We start from the raw sequence: 21,828 nt of genomic DNA on the forward strand, positions 1-21,828 counted from the left end.
GATCTTGAGTGACGAATTTTTCTCAGAAGAAGCAAAGAGGTCTTACCCCCCGGTTGAAACTGAAGCAAGAAGAAGTCCTAGAATCAGGAATCATAATGATGGATTCAAGCACAATAGTTGTGCCAGTAAGAATTGTTTGGCGTGTGCTGCCACCCCTCCAGCTCTTACAAACAAGATTATCAAGAAGGTTGGAGAGGATTTCTGCAAGATCAAGCCTGAAGCAATGACTCAAGATGCACTTTCCAGCAAGAGCAAGACCAAGCAGGCAGTTGGAGATAAGAAGGCCCCCAAGATGGTGATTTCCTCCAAGAAGGACAAAGGAAACGAGAAGAAGGATGATGATGCAGTGGACCAAGAGTCCAATAAAAAGATCAAGAAGTAATAGGGACTTTTTTGTCCAGCATTTTGTTATGTTTTATCCTATCATGATGAAAATGAATCTTATTTTGTTAGTCTGTAAGGGTGTTGGGATGTGGACCCTTTTCACCTCTCTTAAGAACCTGTGGTTGAACATGGCAGTACTTATCTTTTACTTGATGTTTTACTGCTCTAATCTAGTGTTTCTGTGGATGATTGTATGCTATGCATACAATTTTCTATTTATATATCTAGGATTGCATCAATGAATCACGGTTAAAATAAAAGAAGTTGGGTTATCCTAAGTTGGAATATCAAATGAATAAACTCTGATGGGAAATGGAGTGCTGTCAAGAGTAAAATAAATTAATCCAAATGTGATGTTCTTTGCCTTCAGGAGACGAAGAGATAATTCTTTGATGCTCAATACATCAAAAACTTCTGCCTATCACAATTGGATGAATTTATTTTCTTGCCATCAACTGGGAATTCAGGAGGAAGTCTTATCGCTTGGGACAACAATAAATTCAGTGGTCACTTAGATTTTCAGAATGAATATGCCCAATCAGTTGAGTTCACATGTAAATTAACTCGTGAAAATTGGATATTAACCAATATTTGTGCACTATGTACTTTAGAAGGGAAAGTAGCTGTCGGGGATAGATCCCCAGTACCCGTAAGGAAGGAAGAAGATAGACTTCTACTAGGATTCTCTTACAATCCTACTAGGACTCATATCCTGTAATCCTACTAGGACTCCTCCTTGTAACTGACTAGTAATCCCAACCCTGGAGTATATAAAGAAGGGCAGGGGTCCCTAGATCGGTAGGCCAAGACCTCATAGAACCACCAAGAGGACCAAATCCTCAACACCAAACAAGCGCAGGGCGCAATATACAACACTCTAAATAGGACATAGGGTATTACGCTACTCTGGCGGCCCGAACCTATATAAATCCATGTCTTGTGTCCTCGCTTTTACCTTCGAGTTTCGGGTCCGACGATCCCCCACCAACCAATCTACTACCTCAAGATACCCCTCGGTAGTTGCCGGGTATAAAACAATGAGATCTGGCATGCCAGGTAGGGGTGATCATCGAGATCATCAGGCGAGCTTGAAGGACCTCATCTTCAACATCAATCTACTTGGACCAGCATGATGATGTTCCGTATGAGATCAATTGGCGGATCAGCTCATATCTGCGTCAAGTTCAAGGTAGCTAGACTGGATTCTGTATCCCATCTGACTTCTTGCGTGGCGCAAGGCTTATTGTCGCCGTGTCAGAGTAGCTACGTTCATCAACCAGTAGGTTCACTGCTATCTCGTCCTGCACCGAATCAGAGTCGAACGAAGACTCTGTTCTCATCCGCATGCAAGCATCAAGATCAAGGCAGAAGATCCATCAACTCCGTAATCGAGTTGAAGTCGGGAACTCATGAAGCAATGCTAGTCCGAATCAACGAAGGCTAATTGAATATTGCATCTACAGTTAAAGGCTGCCGCATTGCCATGCATTGAGTCCGAGAGAGAATAGACATCAAGAAAAATTCAAGAGGATTACTGCACGATTGCTGCTGCCGCTGCTCCTGTACGGCCGGAAGATCAAATTCAGCAAAAAGTTGCTACATGCACATAAGGCCTACTAGGAAGCTTCAAGATTTTTTCGCTCAACATACACGAAAGATGTGCGCGAGCATTACTACACCAACTTCCAGCCGCATCAACTCGCCGAGGACTACTCGTCTCGACTAGAAACTAGTCGAGGGCGGGTTTCACACCATCAACAACTAGTCGGAATCGACTCCGACTAGTCGACTTTATCAACAACTGTCGCGGCTTCACGATGACCGCCACGGCTTCGTCGACAATCATCCACGAATCAAGCTAAGTCATTTTTTAATTATTTTATATAATTTTTCTAGCTTGTTTTTCGCATGCAGGGCAACGCGCCAAGTACTTTTTTGTGTACGCCTCTCGACGAAAATTACCCTCCAAAGCTACACTTTACCAATGATTCCTACAGCATATTGACCGACAGCCATGGGCTTGGTACACCGAATTACGGAGGTTATCGCCACGGGTTTTGTGCACTGAGTTCTGAAACTCCACCACCAGGCTTGGTACATCGAATTATGGAGGCTATGGCCATGGGTTTGGTGCATTGAGTGCTGGATGCTCACAACAGCTACACCCTAAGGAGGCACAAATCTTATGCGCGGCAACACGCACTCTTCTTGCCAAAAGGTAGAAAAGTTTCATCGACTACTTTACGTGCAATCGCGCTCTCTTTTGTAGCAATGGCGACTGCTTATTCTCAATGTCTTCTCTTAGGGTTTGTTAATCTACTCGAGCAGAACACGCCTCAATCCATGGGAGCCTCAGATCTTCTGTCATGCCTAAATGCTAGGACATGTACGTGAGACAAAAGTCTCAGACGCCAAGCGACAGTGCCAGTACGCGTACACGAGACAAAGATCTCACACGCAGTAGCAATGGCTAAACAGGAACTAAGAGTTTAAACGTAATAGGCTAACTACTTGGGAAAAATATGGCCGAAACAAGAGCATAACATGAAACATTTACATTCATCATTGAATAAATTTCGGTAGTATCTTCGAAATTCTACAAATATGCTACATCATGTATGCATCTCTTTTTGTAGGTCAAGCTTTGATGATGACTCTCCGAGACGCTCAGCGTACCTACAATGGCTACGCTAGCTCCCAGGCTTTGGGGCTAAGCGCCAATTACTACTCAGAATATCTCCAGTGGCTCAGCTAGCTTCCAAGCTCAGGGCCTAAGCACCAAATAACTACTCGACGTGGCTCCTACGACTCACCTGGCGCATAAGCTCGGGGGTTGGACGCCGTAAAACCACTCAGATGACGACTAGCGTGAAGACTAAAGCTTGCTAGACCCCCAAATTGATTAATTAATCATTCCAATGCTTGGGGACTGATTAGCTACACCCAACCGTTGTTTTTTTTCAAGACAAAGGCAGAAGATTCAAGATTTTGACCCTCAACCTGATTATTTAATTCAACCTAAGGCTCGGGGGCTACTCCATATGGAGTGCGACTTTCGCCACCCTCCATATCACATTCCAAAGATGAAGATTACAAAATCTAGATGATCAGGACTTGAGCACACCATAGCCTCATGGAAGTTTTGAGGAACTTTGAAGATTCAGCCAGACAAAGTACTCGAGGAGCACTAAACTACTCGGCGAGGATCTAAAAAGTACTCAAAGACTGCTACATTCAGCTATGAAGCGCTAGGAGGTTTGTCGAGGATAGATCCCTTGTACCCGCATGAAGGAAGAATACAGACTCCTACAATGATTCGCCTGTAATCCTACTAGGACTCCTTGTAACCGACTAGTAATCCCACCCCTGGAGTATATAAAGTAGGGAAGGGGTCAAGACCTCATAGAACCACCAAGATGATCAAATCCTCAATACCAAAAAACACCCAAGCGCAGGGCGCAATATACAACACCCCAATTAGGACATAGGGTATTACGCTACTTTGGCAGCCCGAACCTGTATAAATCCGTGTCTTGTGTCATCACTTTTACCTTTGAGTTCCAGGTCCGATGATCCCCCACCAACCAATATACTACCTCAGGATGCCCCTCGGTAGGTTTCCAGGTATAAAACACCGCTAGTAGCATTCTTAAACTGGTTCAAAAGGATAAGCATGCGTAATGAGGTCAAGTGGCTCATTGTAGGGGATTTCAATCTTATTAGAAGGCTTGGACAAATAAGCAATTGAATCCATTGCTTGAAAGATTGGACTGGTTCTTTACTTCCAATGCTTGGACCTCATTTCTCCCAAATTCTTTTGCATCAGGTCTCTCCAAAGATACTTCAAATCACACTCCATGTGTCATTACAGCATCTACAAATGTACCCAAGTCGCAGATCTTCAGATTTGAGAATTATTGATTAGAACATGAAAATTTCATGGTAGTTCTTCAGCATGGATGGAACCTGCCTAACTCTTAAACAGACAGTGCCAAAAAGATAGGGGCAAAATTTAAAAATCTGAGAAGGATCTTTAAAGCTTGGAAATCCCAGTTGCCTAACCTAGCTATTGCTATTCGAAACTCGAAGGACATTATTCAGCTCATGGACATTATTGAAGAAACCAGAGATTTAACTATGGAGGAATGGAACTTTAGAAATATTAGCAACAGAAAACATACTAGAAACAAAGAGGAACTATAAATTGGGTCAAGTTTGGGGATGAATGCACTGAGTTTTTTCATGCCAATGCATCAATTAAACATAGAAGAAACACCATTACCTCCTTAATAGATGATTCTGGGCATGAGCTACTACAACATGAAGCCAAGGCTAAATTACTCTAGAATGCCTTCAAAGAAAGAATGGGATTATCTGAATTCACCTATATGTATTTTGACCTCCCTTCTATCCTTCTGGCAGATGACAATTTGGAATGGCTAGAAAGCCCATTCACCAAAGAGGAAATTGATAGGATAATTGCAGACCTGTCAAATAATAAGTCCCTACGACCTGATGGCTTCAATGGAGAATTCTTGAAGAAATGTTAGCCTATCATCTCACATGACTTCTACAAATTCTGTGAGGATTTCTTTGAAGGGAACATGTGTCTGAGAAGTATTAACTCCTCCTACATTACCCTGGTCCCTAAGATAGATAGTTCATCCCTGGTTTCAGACTTTAGGCCAATCTCATTTCTAAACTCTTCCATCAAGCTCATCACCAAACTTTTTGCTGGAAGACTTCAGCAGGTAATTCTGAGGCAGATTCACAAAAACCAGTATGGGTTCATGAAATCCAGATCAATATATGATTGCCTGGCTTGGGATTTTTAATATCTACATATCTACAAATACTCTAAGAAAGAGCTTACCATCCTAAAATTGGACTTTGAAAAATATTTTGATAAGACTGAGCATCAAGCCATTCTAGATATTCTGAAATGCAAGGGATTTGGGGAAAGATGGATTGGGTGGATAAAAGACATCTTAGGGATAGGGACATCATCAGTCCTTCTTAATGGGGTACCAGGAAAAGTCTTTTATTGTAAAAGGGGAGTAAGGCAGGGAGATCCTTTATCCCCTCTCGTCTTTGTGTTGGCTGCAGACCCGCTCCAGTCAATCATCAATGATGCCAAGAACCAAGGAATGCTCAGATTACCTCTACCAGGAAGAGCAGGAATATATTTTCCAATCATCCAATATGCAGATGACACTCTTCTTATCATGGAACCTTGTCCTACTCAATTATTGTTTCTCAAAGATATTTTGCATACATTTGCAGCATCCACTGATCTCAAGGTTAATTATAACAAATCAATCATGGTACCCTTAAAAATGTTTGAGGGAAACTTGGAAGATCTCTCAAGAACTTTGGACTGTCACAAAGATTCTCTTCCTTTCACCTATCTGGGGTTGCCTCTAGGGACTTCCAAACCAAACATTGAGGATTTCATGCCTCTGATTCAGAAAATTGAAAGAAGACTAAGCTGCACCTCCACCTTCCTGTCCCAAGGTGGTAAATTAGAATTGGTAAATTCAGTCTTTTCTTCATCAGTAGTATTCTACACCTCAACGTTAAAGTTACACAAGGGAGTGATAAAGCAACTGGATAAGTATAGGAAGCACTGTTTATGGAGAGGCTCTAATCTGAATTCCAAAAAGCCCTCTAAAGCTGCTTGGCCTATATTATGTGTACCTAAAAATTAAGGGGGATTGGGAGTCACAAATCTGAACACACAAAATGATGCAATGATGTTAAAATTCTTGCACAAGTTCTTCTCAAAAGTTGATATCCCTTGGGTGAATCTAATCTAGGAAAATTACTACAGTAATTGGCATCTACTAGGTCAATACCGAAAAGGATCCTTTTGGTGGAGGGATATAGTTAAATTATTGGACACATATAAAGGTATTGCGTCAGTGATAGTCGAAGATGGTTCCACAATACTCTTTTGGAAGGATCTCTGGAATGTAATTGTGCCTTCATAAGTTTATCCTGAACTTTTCTCCGTTGCCAAGAATTCCAACATCACCTTCAAAGTTGTTGTCAATATGCCAGAACTCATCCAAAATTTTAACCTTCCTCTCACAACTCAAGCTCATGAGCAGTTCCTGGAGTTAAAAAATTCATTCTTAACATGCCATTTGTGGATGTGATAGATCATTGGAGATATATTTGGGGAAATGCCTTGTTCTCAACATCTAAAGTGTATAAAGCTTTAATTGAACAGAGGGTCGTTCACCCAGCATATCGTTGGATTTAGACGTCCAAATGTCAGATGAAACACAAGGTTTTCTTTTGGTTATTGCTTAAGGATCACCTCAGTACAAGAGATCTTCTCCGAAGAAAGCTTATGGACCTCGATTGCTATACTTGTGATTTATTCATTCTACAGAAGAGGGATACAATGGCACACCTCTTTCTATGATGTAATTTTGCCAAGGCATGTTGGAACTTAATTGGAGTTTCAGTAATCACCACTAGGCTGCTCTTGCAAATATTCATGCTCATCAAGGACAAGCTTGCGGTACCTTTCTTCATGGAAATCATTGTTCTGATGACTTGGAGCATCTGGACAACAAGGAATGATTAGATGTTTAATGGCATTTATCCCTTGGTGAACTTATGCAAAAGGAAATTCCAATCTGAATTCTCCTTGCTACTCTATAGAGCACGTCTTGCCTTGATTCCTGCTATGACTGATTGGGTGCAATTTTTGCAATTTCCATGAAACCTACATGTTATTTTAGTTTTAGCTCCTTCTTTATTCCTGTTTTGTTTTGTTATACTTTGACCCTTTATTTGGTTTTTTTCTCCAATTAATATATAATCAGTAGGGGCTTGCCCCTCCTATTCTCTCAAAAAAAATGATGCAAGCGCCGACCTGAACGCCTTGAATAGTGAAGGCCATGTAGGCAGCTACACTACGCTGATTCATGATAAGGAGAGAGAGAGAGAGAGAGAGAGAGAGAGGAGCTGCAACGATGATGATGGAGCGGTCTCTGACATCGAGCACACAGCGCCGTAGCCGCCGCGGCCAGGTTGGCACGATTTCTGATGCTGGCGCGGCGGCGGCTTACGCTGGTGCCAGCGACGAGGGCAAAGCTACAACCGAGGATTGAAGAAGTGGAAGCGGAAGGAGGGGAGAGAAAGGTCATGGTGGAGGATTGTGCTAGAGGAAGAAAAGCTCTAACTGCAGCGGTGGATGCGGTAGTATCGGCTTTGGGAAGACCTAAAGTGCGGCATAGCGTATAGCCTTTGCTTATGAAGTTCTAGGTGGCCGAGTCAGATTCAAAGGATGAGGTGGAAATCGAGTTGGAGGAGCCGTCGATGGCCGAGTTCATCATAGAGGCTCAAGCTATAGGATTCACAGTGGCTGATCTTGGATAGGTCGAGAAAGAATTACAAACTCCATTGTCGGTAAGTTCGAATCAGTCTAATTTGCACCATAAAGATTTGCTTTCGACAAAAATTCTTGACTCCTTGGTTCAACGAAAGAGGGCTGTTAATTCCTGGCAAGGTCCATTACCAAAGCTAAGGATTTCACCACCAAGAACCATAGAGAATTTCATCGACAAGCTGCGAGTAATCAGAGCAACAAAAGTAGTACACGTTCATGCCAACAGGGCTTATCATCGGCAAGTGCTGGTGATGCTCATGTTGGTTGCCGATCGGTGCTAGTAAAAATTGGGAAAGAACAAACTGCATGTGCGTTAGCTCATGAGCTCGGTGAGGATCTCGCAAGGGCAATATCCACGGAGGAGGAATCATGAGAGGTTTCAAAACTCAAAACGATATTCGGATTATTGGTGGGCCAAGATGGTCGAGTGATGATTGGGCCTGCAGATGGTTTAGGCCCACACCAGGGTTGATCTCTTTTCTCACAGACTGGAACTAGAAGAACAACCATAACCATTCCTGCAAACCATTGCAAGCTTAATGCACGTACGCAGAGGTGGTGCACTATGGTGGGAAGAGATCAAACATGGCAGCGAAGGAAGGAGCATCGGTGCATGCGAACAACCAGGTGCAGTCGGGTGGTCGTAGTGGCGGCCAGGGCCAACTCCTCACAAGCTGTGGTCAGGGTTACAACCCTAGGTTTATTCCAGGGTTCAGCCCAGGCTACGGCGGTAAGGGAGGCCATGGCGGTTGTGGCCATGGTAGCCATGACCGTCGCGGTGGCGGCGGCAACTATGGTGGATGTGGCGGACGTGGGGTGCATGACAACTTCGACAACAACTTCTATGGCAGCCATGGAGGCTACCATGGAGGCTTCCATGGGCGTGGCCATGCTGGAGGCCAGTTTCCTAGTCACGGTCGTGGCGTAGCTGGCTGGAAGGTAGGCCCTGACCATCAACAAGAGCTTCTGCAGGAGATGCTTGTAGGTGGCACTGTTCCTCCTCAGCAACTGGTGCTGCTGCTAGTGGTGGTTCTGTAGTGATAGGAAAAGGCCAAGAGGAGCAAGTATTACCAGGGACATGTCTTACAAAGGGTCATGTCCTTACTGATTGCACTATGATAATTCATTGTGGTATGTGTGATAGTGATAACCATGTCACAAAGGCATCCCCATATCAAAAGGGTGCCAAACCTACAACGATTCCATGTGGCTTTGCAGTGGAGGGGCTGGGGTTTTATTACATCCCGTATAATGGTAAAGAAAAGGCACCACTTGAGAACAAAGTCACGGTAGTGAAGGTCACGAAAGGTTCCATGACTATGGCAAATGTCATAGTGGAACTAGATCGTCTACTACCAAATTACAAGGGTACTTGGATTGTTGAAGAGAAGGGTCCGAATAGGTTCGCAACCACATTCCCATCTAGCGAGGATTTGAAGTGGATGGTATTGTGGGGGCCAGTGGTAACTAAAAATGTGGAGGCAGTCATGGAAATTGAAGAAAGTGGTGATAAAAATATTTACAAATATGAGATTCCAAAAGTTTGGATCCAATTCCGAGGTTTGCCAAAAGATTTCCTGGAGTTTCCTATCATCTGGGCTGTGGGTTCCATTCTCGGATCGACACAGATGGTGGATATGAAGTTTACCAATGAGCATAATATAGCTAGGTTGAAAGTAGCAGTACTGGCCCTTGAACTAATCCCTGAGTGGGTGGATGTTGTCATTGGTGATTACGTATATGAGCTACAATTTTGAGTTGAAAAGGAGGAGAATGTGGTAGACCCAGTGCCCATTAACATGGGCATTAATCCGAAGGGTGATGAGGATAATGGTGGTAATGTGGGAGAGAAAAAGGGTGAATTCAGTAATGAAAACACAAATGGGAATGATAACATAACAGGAAGTAAAGATGGCATCAATGGTAAGGCAGCACCACCAATGGGGAGTTCTCATTCAGGGGCTGTACTAGATGCAAAGCTACAACATACACAAGGGGCACACAAACCAATGGTGATGCTCACACCTACTGGACTGCAGGAGCCATGGAAGGCCGAGGTGATGCCGGTATGTGGAGTTGTGAAGAAAGGGGTTTGCCAGCAACAGGAGAAGCCAAAAAACCTCACGACCAATGCGTATGTCATGCCCACCCGCAGCAGCAAGCGGAATGCAGTGGCAAATGATGAAGATTCAGTGGAGAAAGCAACTAAACTAAAGGCAAAGAAGAACCTCGATGTTACACAGAACAAAGGTACTAATCTACTTTTGTTTGCCTCACTTGATGATTCTACTATTTTTTCGAATATTAATAGTGTGGAGGTGTCTTTAGGTTCTTCTATTAACTGTAATACCTTTGTTAGTGAGCTGAAATCCACTAAGATGAGTAGGCTGTGGGAGCTAGATAAGGATGAACACACAATACAGAATGATTTAGCTGAAATTAGTGATGAAAATTTAGAGTTTGTTGAAGAGCTTAACCCATTAGATTTGAATCTCTTCTGCAGGGATTTAGTTGAGGGGGTAAGCGATTAGGACTGTGAACCAACACTTGCTCTACAGGACTCACGCGTAAGAAAAATTTGAGCTCTCATGGAAAGAACAAAATGGGGGGGGGGTAAGAAATAAAAGATAATTGTTGTTAAAATGAAAGGGATTTTTTGGAACCGTAATGGTTTGTGGGACTCGAGAAAATTTAAATTCTTGTCGGATCTTACGAAAGAGTTAGGACTTGATTTAATAGCCTTATTAGAGACAGGGAGGAGTGCCTTCTCAAAGTCTTTTCTTAAGAACTTATGTGTTGACAAAGAGTTTTTTGTGGCATGCCAAACCCCCTAAAGGTCGCTCTGGTGGTATGTTGATAGGGATTAACCTGCTGATTTTTGATGTTGGAGAAATAGAGGAGGGGGAATATTTTGTTAGATTCAAAATTAGGAATAAAGAAGATGATTTCAAATGGAATCTGGTGTCAATCTATGGTGCTGCTCAGCATGAGCAGAAAGAAGCTTTTTTAATGGAATTAGTACAACTATGCACTAAAGAAACCTTACCTACCATCTTAGGTGGTGACTTTAATATAGTGCATGGCCTTTCCTGTTTAATGCAATCATTGATGCGTTTAACTATAGAGAATTGGCAATGTCGTGCAGGCAATTTACTTGGGCAAATAATCTGCAAAACTAGACCTTTGAAAAATTAGATACAGTGTTGGCGTGTACAAATTGGGAGTCCAAGTTTCCACATACCATTGTCCAAGCTTTAACTCGTGAGATTTTAGATCATACATCATTGTTTTTAAATATGGGAGATTCAAACACATCTGGGAGTCAACCGTTGTTCAAATTCGAACTCGGATGGTTACTACGGGATGGGTTAAGACATGGCTTCTGAATTTGGCATAGTGTGCAAGAGAGCCAAACACCTCTAGAGAAATAGCAAGCAAAATTAGACGGCTTCGTCAATATCTACGAGGTTGGGCTAAAAATATTAGTGGTGCATGCAAAAAAAAGAAAAAAAAACTACCTTATAAGCTCGACAAATTAGACAAAAAAGCTGAAACAACAATGTTGAGCCCTGAAGAAGTAAACCTAAAACATGTACTAAATGAGAGGTTGGTAGAGCTTTTAAGGAAAGAGGAACTAAAATGGTACCAAAGGGCAAAAAAATGAAACCTTTTAGAAGGTGATGGAAACACGAAATATTTCCAGTTAGTGGCCAACGGGAAACATAGAAAAACATGGATGTTCCGTCTTGAGCAGGAAGGAGGAGTCATATGTGGTGATGCTGATCTAAAAAAGTATATCACCAAATATTATTCAAATCTTTTTGGCCCATCTGGTACAAATAATGTATCCATGGATGAGTCACGTGTAGGCGATATCCCTCAGGTTTCAACTGAGGAAAATGATTAGCTCATTGCAAATTTTACCGAAGAGGAAGTAAAGGAAGCAATTTTTCAAATGGAGCATAACAAAGCTCCAGGTTCGGATGGTTTCCCTCCAGAGTTCTATCAAGTCTTCTGGCACATTATCAAGGATGACTTGATGGTTTTGTTTGAAGAATTTCACCATGGGACCCTAATTCTCCATAGCTTAAACTTTGGTACAATAATTTTACTACGAAAAAGTAGTGAGGCAAGGTAGATCCAGCAATATAGACCGATATGTTTGTTGAATGTTAGTTTTAAGATCTTTACTAAGGTGGCCGCCAACAGGATAGCAAAGGTAGCTCATAAGATAATTAGACCTTCACAAACTGCATTCCTTCCAGGAAGAAACATACTGGAGGGGAAGTTATACTACATGAAACTATACATGAGCTACATACAAAAAAGCAAGACGGAGTCATTTTAAAACTGATTTTGAGAAAGCATATGATAAAGTGAAGTGGGAATTCTTGCAACAAACCTTACGAATGAAGGGTTCTTCACAAACATGGTGCAAATGGGTAGAGGCCTTCACCCAAGGGGGGAATGTGGGGATCAAGGTGAATGAACAAATGGGATCTTATTTCCAAACTAGAAAGGGGCTGAGACAAGGTGATCCATTATCGCCAATACTATTTAATATAGTGGCTGACATGTTGGCTATCATCATTGCTAGGGCTAAGGATGTAGGGCAAGTAAAGGGAGTAGTCCCACACCTAATAGAGGACGGTTTGTCTATTCTGCAATATGCAGATGACACTGTGATTTTTATGGACCATGATATTGACAAAGCAAGGAACATGAAATTATTGTTATGTGTCTTTGAACAATTATCTAGGTTAAAATTAATTTTCACAATAATGAAGTCTTTTGCTTTAGGCAAGCAAAACAACATGAAACAGAATACTCTAGGCTATTCGGTTGTAAGTTGGGAACGTATCCCTTTTGCTACCTTGGCATCCCAATGCATTTTAGGAAATTGAGTAGCAAGGACTGGAAGTTTATCGAGGAACGATTTGAAAAGAGACTAAGTGGGTGAAAGGGTAAGTTGTTATCGGTAGGTGGTAGACTGGTCCTCATTAATTCAATTTTATCTAGTTTACCAATGTTCATGCTCTCTTTCTTCGAGGTCCCAAGGGGAGTTCTAAAGAAGATGGAGCATTATAGATCAATATTTTTTTTGGCAAAATGATCAACATAAGAAAAAATATAGACTAATTAAATGGAAAATTTTGTGTCAAACAAAAGAACAAGGTGGTTTGGGTATACAAAATCTGGATATACAAAATAAATGCCTACTTAGTAAGTGGCTATTTAAGCTATGCAATGAGGATGGGATTTGGAAAGAATTAATAAGAAATAAGTACCTAAATAACAAGACATTAGGCCAAGTTATGAAGAAACTAAGTGACTCGCATTTCTAGATGAGCCTAATGAGTGTGAAGGACCGGTTCCTTAGCATGGGCAGTTTTAAATTGCAAGAGGGAACGCAAATAAGGTTCTGGGAGGACATATGGCTGGGTAACCAGACATTAAGATCCCAATATCCATCCCTATATAATATCGTTCGTAGAAGATATGCTACAGTTGCGAATGTATTTAGTTATGCCTCTAAACATCTCTTTTTGGAGAGTTTTAGTTAGAGATAAACTAAGAGACTGGCATAACTTGGTAGCAAGACTTTTGAATGTTAACTTACAGGAAGGTAGAGATACTTTTGTTTGGTCCCTTCAAGTTAATGGATCCTTTTCGGTGATGTCCATGTATAAGCATATGATTAATAGTGGGATAAAAGTCACTGAGGAAATTTGGCGTACAAAGTTACCTAAGAAGATGAAAATCTTTATGTGGTATCTAAAAACGGGGTAGTCCTTACAAAAGACAATCTAGCTAAGAGAAATTGGAATGGTAGCAAGATCTGTTGCTTTTGTTGCGTGGAAGAGACTATCCATCATCTTTTTTTTTGAGTGTTCATACGCTAGATTTCTATGGCGTGCGGTACATATTGTTTTTGGAATTGCACCAACATTGAACTTTGAGGATTTGTTCCATCAATGGTTCAAACAGGTGGGGCAAAAACCAAACCCACACTTATTGACAGGGGCAGTGGCTTTGTGTTGGGCAATTTGGCTCACAAGAAATGTGTTGTTTTTGATAAATGCCAACCAAAAACTTTTATGCAGGTTCTTATCAGGGAAACGCATTGGCTTCGGCAGTGGGCGTTGTTGCAGCGCAGTGATGAGATAAAGGAGACGATGATCCAGGCATGCCAATCACTGGAGGCATCGGCTCTTCGCTTTTTTGCTTCCCATGGATGAACATTTAGTTTACGGATTGGCTTTTTATATTTTGGATACTCTATTCAAACCTTATGCGATGGTGCGTGTAGCGTTGGTCTACTACGTGTAATAATGTGTGGACCGATTCCCTTTTGTTAAAGGAATGAAGCTCGAACTCTTTCCATTATAAATTTCATTATAAAGAAAAGGTAGCTACACTACGCTTGTCAGCTTCCAACAAATGGAGGCGGGAGTAGCCACGCCATGCAAGCAACGCGGACCAAAGGTTTTGATGGTCCTGCTACTCCGATTTTAGAATCAGAGATTCTCTTAACTGTCCGGATCTTGACTGAAAGCGCACCATGTGATATGGCAATGAGCGACCGTATGATGGAAGAAGTAGTTAATTATTGGGCAAGAGAGAATTTTGTACCTTTTATAATAATGATAACACACACTAGATTGTTGAGTCGTCCTTTAAACTCCTTCCAGATTACAGACATCATGACATGAGTTCTCTCAACTTTTTGTACATGGGACGTGTTTCAAACTGCGGCTACGAAGCAAAGGAGCACAGTACAACACACCTAGGGAGAGTTCGTTCGTTGGGTCATTCACGTGCCAAGCTGCGATTGGCGAGTGGTGCTCGCACCGAGCATTGCCGGTGCAGCAGTTGAGAGCAGACGGCATCATTTGGGGGAGTCGGGTCCGGTGTCAGGGACGGCCTCCGTGTTGGTGCACAAATACAGAGAGCTTCCCCAGAAGTGGTTCCTGGAACAAGTCGGACACATGCAGGCCCCTACTGAAAATTGATGCAGTGTAGTCCTGCCACTTTAGGGTGCGTTTGGTGAGGCTTCAGGAGCGGCTCCAGCAGCGGCTTCTACTAAAGCCCTACCAAACGGGCACTCCAAGAATAGCTCCTCGCGTGAAGCCATGAAGGAGCTGGAGTTCTTTTTTATTGGGAGGGAGAAGCCAAAAAATAGTGGCTCCTCCGGCTTCGCCCCGTCCCTGCGCTGTTTTGTACCAGAATGCCCTGGGCGGTAGCCATTGCAGCACTAAGACTAGCAGCGGCTAGTCGGAAAAGAGGAGCGGTGGACGCAGCACGGCGGCGGGAGAGAGCAGCAGAGGCGGCGCGACGTCGGTGTTGGGGGAGTGGAGAGTGCAGCCAGGCACCAGCAGCAGCGCTGGAGCTATGGTGGCGCCTGTGATGGGACCGGCGTAGCGGGGCCAAAGACACGCGCTGCTTGTGGGGCAACGGGACGGAGGAAGGAAGAGTGGGGTGGAGGCGGAGGTGGAGAAAGAAGGCGGCTGAGTCAAAGCAGGACGGCGGTGAGGTGGGGCCGGAGCCTTGTGCGGTGCCTGGGGACGTGGCCGGAGCGGAAGTGGATGATGGAGGGTCAGCGAACGGGAGGGGGGGCAGAGGAAGGAGGGAGGAGGGTCGAAGTATTGGATAAGGTAAGAGTGAAAAGATAAGGAACTAATGGGAATGGATAAGGTAGAAAAGAAATGGAGAAAGAAAAGAAAAATATTGATCATTGAATAATCCATACTTATATGCATTAATCGTTTTGATTTCATATGAAATGGCATTATAAATTGAGAGAAAACATAAAATTCATTTCACATAGCTGGGGCATATTGGACATTTGACCCTTCCATGCAACCATCAAAATATAGGTGAAGTTGTTTTGCTAAACATTTTTCAAACCGGCTCCATATTCACCACAAAAGCCGCTCCACTAGAGGAGCAGGGTCAGAGCTGGAGCTATTTTTGGAAGAGTTGAAGTCCTACCAAAACTAGTTCTTAGGGCCTGTTTGGATGACATGTCCTAAACATGTCACATCGGATGTTCGGACGCTAATTAGGAGGACTAAACATGAGCTAATTATAAAACTAACTGCAGAACCCCTATACTAATTCGCGAGACGAATCTATTAAGCCTAATTAATCCATCATTAGCAAATGGTTACTGTAGCACCATATTGTCAAATCATGGACTAATTAGGCTTAATAGATTCATCTCGCGAATTAGACTCCATCTGTGCAATTAAATTTATAATTAAATTATATTTAATACTTCTAATTAGTATCTAAACATTCATTCGCAGGACATGTCATCCATGCCCTTAATTTCTGGCTCCTGACTCCCTGTGTCAAACAGGTACTGATGTGGAAGAAGGACCGGCCAAGGCGTGGTAGTGCGCGCGGACGTGGACTCGGACCAATCACAAGTTCACTTCCTGTTGAGAGCCTCTCTGATTACTCCGGACCAATCACCGGGAAGAAACGGGACAGGGCACACAAGAAAATCGTTTGTTCAGCGTGCTTGCTCTGCTTCGCTCGTAATCGCTGCGTGACTAGGGCAGGGAGTCGCTTCCCCGAAGCCGCATTTCATTTCCAGGCAAGGTGTCAAGGTGAAAAAAGAAAACAAGTCGTGCGAGCAGAATTATAAGACCATGACCTCATATTATATTGCAACAAGTCTTGTATGAATACGGCCTACCGCTCTAGATTGTATCGATACAAGTGGAACGTGGAACAGTCCTAATATATTTGGCATTCATACACTACGAATACAATGCGCGCGACGCAGTGTGTATATATTAAGCCCGCTCGTTTTCCTCCTGTGCCACGGCATTCTCTATTCTGAAATCTGAAGGGTCGTTATGTAAGAGCAGCATGACGCGCGTGCAGGCAGCTAGCTATCCGTTTGTTTCTCCGCCAGATTATTTCTGGGTATGGGTAGGCCTTACGGTTACGGGAGGCGGTTTTTGTTCTGGTAGAGCCGTAGTGCTACAAAAAGCATGGACCAGTTTGCGTTGTGTGGCTGTACCCTGCGTATACGACCACATCAGCTCTTTTTCAAAAAAAACACATCAGGACATCACTATAATTGGACCCTTGCCTCATATGTAAAAGTGTGTATTGTAAAACAACCGGACTTCGTATGGGTGTAAAAGAGGACTAGAAGTCCTAGTCCATTGTCCGGTTGCTTGTAGGCTCTTACCAAAACTTTAAGCTTAGTTCGGAGTATATATATCGGAGGAGCATCCCTATTATATATCGATATGAGGAATAAAAAAAAGCTCCATCTATATTGCCTCTTGTCTTCATATCTACTTTCTCATGTTCGTGTGCTTGTCGTGAAAGACGTGAAAGGGAGAAGATCCGAACACCGGCACGCTATTTCCATGCAGTACTCCTGCTGTCCTGCTCCACATGTTTTCACTTTCCCAGTGACCAAGTGTAGGATAATCCAGCTTGGATATTCGGACGGTCAGATGCCAAAGTATGGGGTAAGTTCAAGCCTAACGCAATAAAACATTCAACTTGGGCATTGTTTACTTTCCAAGTTGGGAGTTGCAAAATTAGCATTTTGCCATAAATGCGACACTGTAGCGTTTCGTTTGTATTTGTGAATTATTATCTAAATATTGACTAATTAGGCTCAAAAGATTCGTCTCGCAAAGTACAACAAAACTATGCAATTAGTTTTTGATTTCGTCTACATTTAGTACTCCATGCATGTACCGCAAGTTTGATGTGATGGGGAATCTTCTTTTTGCATAGTGCTAAAGTTGGGAGTTAAGAGTGAAGTAAACAAGGGCTTGGAGATTCCTACCGTGCAATCGTATATTTTTCTTTGGAACCGACAAAAGCAGTATATGTCGAATAGAAGAACAGACACTACGTCCATGGTCCGAAGGTAGTGGGACTGCTCCTGCCTGGCCGGATAGTTTTACCAGGAAATGCTCGGACTGGAGTTCACTACAAATCGGAGCCGGAAGAGCGTTAGTCAAATCGGTTTGACTAGGTCCTATAATTCGTATTCAGCTTCAAATAATACGGCCTTGGATTCGGTCTGCGTCAAGAGTCCGGCCAGCACTAGCAACCAGCCACAGCGTTCGGCCGGCTCGCACCTGATGATGAGCTGAACCACGTACACTACACTGCAGATGCTGCTCACCAGGGCAGGCTCCACAGCGCCCGGCCAATTTGGTCTGCAGTCAACCACTAGACATACACATAACACATGCACCAAAAGGTTACCGTTGGCCAAGCGGTTTTCTTTTCTTTTTTTCATCTTATAAGCGACACGAATGCACGGCTGCACACACACACAAGAAGGGTACCAACAGGAATAGCAACGTACACGTACAGACACCGTGCTAGGCTCACTGCCTCAATCAACGAAGCCGCCGCCACCTCCTCCTCCTCCTCCTCCTCCTCGATTCCCCGCTCTGCCCCGCCTGTCCTCTGTGCCGCGTGCTGTCGGGTCACGGCACGGCTGGGTCCCGCGATCGACCGAGCCGACGGCGACCGCAGACGGACATGATGTATCACGTCGTTCACGTGCGTAGGTGTTGGTCTGCTGTCGTCTACCTGCGCGCCCGGGAAGAACCACCTGCTCTGCTGCCGCGGTGGCCGTCGTCCTCGCCCTCGGCAGCGCCGAGCTCGGCCGTGGAGAGGTCGTCGGCGAACGCCATCCGCCGGAACAGCTCGATGTCCGCCGAGTACTGCCGCGAGTCGTACGCCGTGCTCTGCCCCAGCTTCACGCCGTTGGTCAGGTCCGACGAGCACTCGTCCACGTCCAGCGATCGCCAAACCTTCCCAGACCACCGTTCGATTAGGACACGAGGAGTGCTAGTAGCTTACGACACTTATGCCAGTGGGTCAGAGCGTGCTGGTTATACCTGCACCATCTTCGGTCTCTTGGCGGCTGAGTGGCGCACGCACGCGGCGGCCGCCTCCACCATCCGCCGCATCTCCGTCTTGGAGAACCTGCCCTCCAGCGCGGGGTCGGCGATCTCTCGGAAGTCGTCCGTATCCAAGGCGTCCATGAGCAGGACCCGGGCCTGCAAGCAGGATTTGCGCATGAGTGCAGCGACGTGACACCAACTGTAGGTGTATATGCCAGGAGATGGTAACAGAAAGACAAAACCACTTGAGGTTCAGGTACCCATTCGACTAGGCTCTCTTCTCCCAGGGGCTGTGACGCGTCCACGGGCTTCCGCCCGGTGATGAGCTCCAGGAGCACCACACCGAACGAGAAGACGTCGGATCTGTCGGTCAGCTTCCCGCTTGATGCGTACTCCGGTGCCATGTACCTGCGGAGCAATGCTGTTCAGTAATCGCAAAAAAAGAGAAAAAAAATTGATTGATATTCAGAGGGTAGACGATGTGATGGATTCAGCAAACGCAAGGCAACTAATTTTTCTGACAAAACAGGCCAGGCTACAAGCCCAAAGCCTACAATAATCTCCAAGACGAACTGCTGGTTGGGCCAACCGAGAAGGCTTATTTCTAGCCCATTACCGTAACGTGATTGATCTATGATGAGTTCAACAGCGACGTGATGCTTTGCTTACCCGAACGTGCCCATCACGCGCGTCGAGATATGAGTCAGCGAGTCGTTGGTTAGTTTAGCAAGCCCGAAATCTGCAACCTGTTCGCCAAATCAGTCGTCGTATACCAAGACAACATACAGAGTCAGGCTTTGGAGCTTCGGGATGTTGAATTCTGTGCTGCAAGTCAACTAACCTTCGCCTCGAAGGCGTCGTCTATAAGAATGTTGGCCGACTTGATGTCCCTGTGTATGATCCTAGGATGGCCTGCAAATTAACGTACGAGAGGCAGTTCTTAGCCGTAGGAAACAGAGTGACAAAGCTACCAAGGATAGGAGCATCGCACGATGAAGACGAACTAACTGTCGTCAGTCACTTACAGTCTTCGTGCAGGTACGTCAGCCCACGCGCCGCGCCGATCGCAATCTTCATCCGCTTATGCCAATCCATCACGGGAAGTCCTTTTCCTGCAGATCACATCCAACACTCCCATTCAGCAACAAAGTCTCCACAAGATTCATTCATGGATGCCTGTCGAAGAAGAAAGCAAGCTACGGATCGAGTAGTATCTAGGTAGCAGACCGTGCAGGTGGTGGTCGAGCGTGCCGTTGGGCACGAACTCGTAGACGAGGAGGCGGTGGTTCTCGGTGACGCAGTATCCGACGAGCGTGACGAGGTGGCGGTGGTGGATGCGGTTGATGATGTCCACCTCGGCGCGGAACTCCTTCTCCCCCTGGCCGCCGCCCACCTTGAGCTGCTTCACCGCCACGCGCCGCCCGTCGCCCAGCGCGCCCATGTACACCTTCCCGAACCCGCCCTCGCCGATCACGTTCTCCGCCGAGAACCCGCCCGTGATGCCCAACAGCTCGTCGTACGTGAACCACGACTTGGACCCCGACAGGTCGTACGAGTTCGTCCCGCTCGGCGACGGCGCCGCCCCGTTCGACAGCTGGTACACGTCCGGCGAAACCACGTCTGTAAATAATTAACAACCGCGTTTAATTTAACAGCTGCGAAGGCATGAATGATATAACAGGTGAACAATGTCGGGTGGGTGCGGGCACCGACGTTCCGGCACGACGACGTTGTTCTTGCGTGGCGGTAGCGACTGCCGCCGCCTCCCCCGGTTGTTGTTGAAGCACGCGAAGATGAACAGCGAGGCCAGTGACAGGAGGAGCCCGGCCACGGAGATCACGATGAGCACCTCCGTCTTCACGTTGCTGCCCGAGCCTCCCGCGGGGGGACCCAGCGGCGGGGCGATCGCGCCGGAGCCAGGCTGGCCCCTCCACGTGCCTGAAGGAGAGCCGGACGCTGGCATGATCACCGTAAGGCCCATTGGTGGAGGCCGCATCTGGTGAGCCGGACTCTTCCCCGGGGCCGGACGTGCCTGAGCGTCCGTGTCTGGCGGCGTCGATGGGGCCTCGTGCGGCGGCGGCGGTGTTTTTGATCCGGAGCCGGACGTGGCATTTGGGGGAGGTGGAGGGCTCGCAGCTGTCTCTGAAGACGAGGGTGGCGGGGGCGTGGTCGATTCGAGAGGCGATGGTGGCGTTGATGGCGCGGGTGGAGGCGGCGAAGAATGCGGAGGGGGCGGCGGGGGCGACGTCGACGGGGAAGGGGGAGGAGGGGACTGGTTTGTCGGCTGCGGCGAGGGCGGAGGCGAAGCCGGAGGAGGCGGGGACGCCGTCGGCGACTTCTCCGGCGGACTCGACTTTATCAAAGATTGCTCGAACGGCGACGTCGGGCTGTGTTGGCCTGAAGGTGCCGGAGGCGGTGGAGACTGCTGCGCCGGTGGCGGCGGCGGGTGCTGAGGCGGCGGTGGTGTCGGCGGCGGCGGAGACGACGAGGAAGCCTTCGGCGGGGGTGGCGCCGACGACTGCGGCGGCGGCGCATTCGGCCCCGGCGGCCCTCCCGCGGGGGATGAGGCCTGATGCTCGGTCGACGCCATGAGGACGCGCGCCATCACAGCGCCGCCGCGCGCTCACCTCTGCCGTCGTCGTTCTGGGGGATCCTTTAGGAGCCGGAATGGCATCTCAAGCGCACGCCGGCAGCGGGGAGGCAGCGGCCGGGCCTCTCACAGTGGCATCGGGAGACGCCGGTCCGGCGGCAGGCAGGCCGAGCTAGGCAGCGTGGAGACACGGAATGAGCCTCGCCTTGGCGAGAAGACGGCCGCCGCGTATTGTGCTTGTGCCCTTTTCCGTTTTCCTCCGTAATTTTTTTCGTCTGTTTTTCCTTGTCTTGCTTTTCTTGGAATGGGTGGAGGTGGAACAGAGCAGCTGCAGGGAGCATCGAGAAACATGGGCGGCCGTAGGAGGAAACCGCCGCCAACTTGATTGTTTTGAGCTCGTCAGGAAGACGATGCCAATGCAGTGATGGACACGTGAGCTAGCTCTTCACCTCTCTAAATTAAGGTTGCACATGCTAAATTTAGGTACAATGCAGGTGGTGCAGAAGATGTGAGAATTGAGGATACTTATGGCTAATGAAATGTACAGGTAG

General features: G+C 46.0%; 2 protein-coding genes across 2 annotated transcripts; both read right to left on the reverse strand.

The window, feature by feature from the left end:
- Positions 1-17,830: 17,830 nt before the first annotated feature.
- LOC117855808 (proline-rich receptor-like protein kinase PERK12) lies at positions 17,831-20,301 on the reverse strand. Its single transcript, XM_034738195.2, has 7 exons — positions 19,915-20,301; positions 19,713-19,799; positions 19,529-19,599; positions 19,357-19,433; positions 18,948-19,095; positions 18,682-18,843; positions 17,831-18,594 (listed from the first exon to the last, which is right to left on the reverse strand). Exons 1-7 carry the CDS (start codon positions 20,126-20,128, stop codon positions 18,367-18,369), a joined length of 987 nt encoding a protein of 328 aa, XP_034594086.2. The 5' UTR covers positions 20,129-20,301; the 3' UTR covers positions 17,831-18,366.
- Positions 20,229-21,615, reverse strand: LOC140222984 (uncharacterized). Its single transcript, XM_072294248.1, has one exon. It carries the CDS (start codon positions 21,290-21,292, stop codon positions 20,336-20,338), a length of 957 nt encoding a protein of 318 aa, XP_072150349.1. The 5' UTR covers positions 21,293-21,615; the 3' UTR covers positions 20,229-20,335.
- Positions 21,616-21,828: the final 213 nt, after the last annotated feature.

Source organism: Setaria viridis, chromosome 5 (assembly GCF_005286985.2).
Source record: "Setaria viridis chromosome 5, Setaria_viridis_v4.0, whole genome shotgun sequence".
NCBI classification, from domain to species: Eukaryota; Viridiplantae; Streptophyta; class Magnoliopsida; order Poales; family Poaceae; genus Setaria; species Setaria viridis.

What these genes read in the sequence shown, in the direction of transcription:
- LOC117855808 (XM_034738195.2), bottom strand. Translation starts at nt 20,128, where the DNA reads ATGGGCGCGCTGGGCGACGGGCGGCGCGTGGCGGTGAAGCAGCTCAAG. An exon ending in GCTCGACCACCACCTGCACG is followed by an intron (nt 19,800 to 19,914) that starts GTCTGCTACCTA and finishes TGTGATCTGCAG; the next exon opens with GAAAAGGACTTCCCGTGATG. An exon ending in ACGACGCCTTCGAGGCGAAG is followed by an intron (nt 19,434 to 19,528) that starts GTTAGTTGACTT and finishes TTTGGCGAACAG; the next exon opens with GTTGCAGATTTCGGGCTTGC.
- LOC140222984 (XM_072294248.1), bottom strand. Translation starts at nt 21,292, where the DNA reads ATGGCGCGCGTCCTCATGGCGTCGACCGAGCATCAGGCCTCATCCCCC.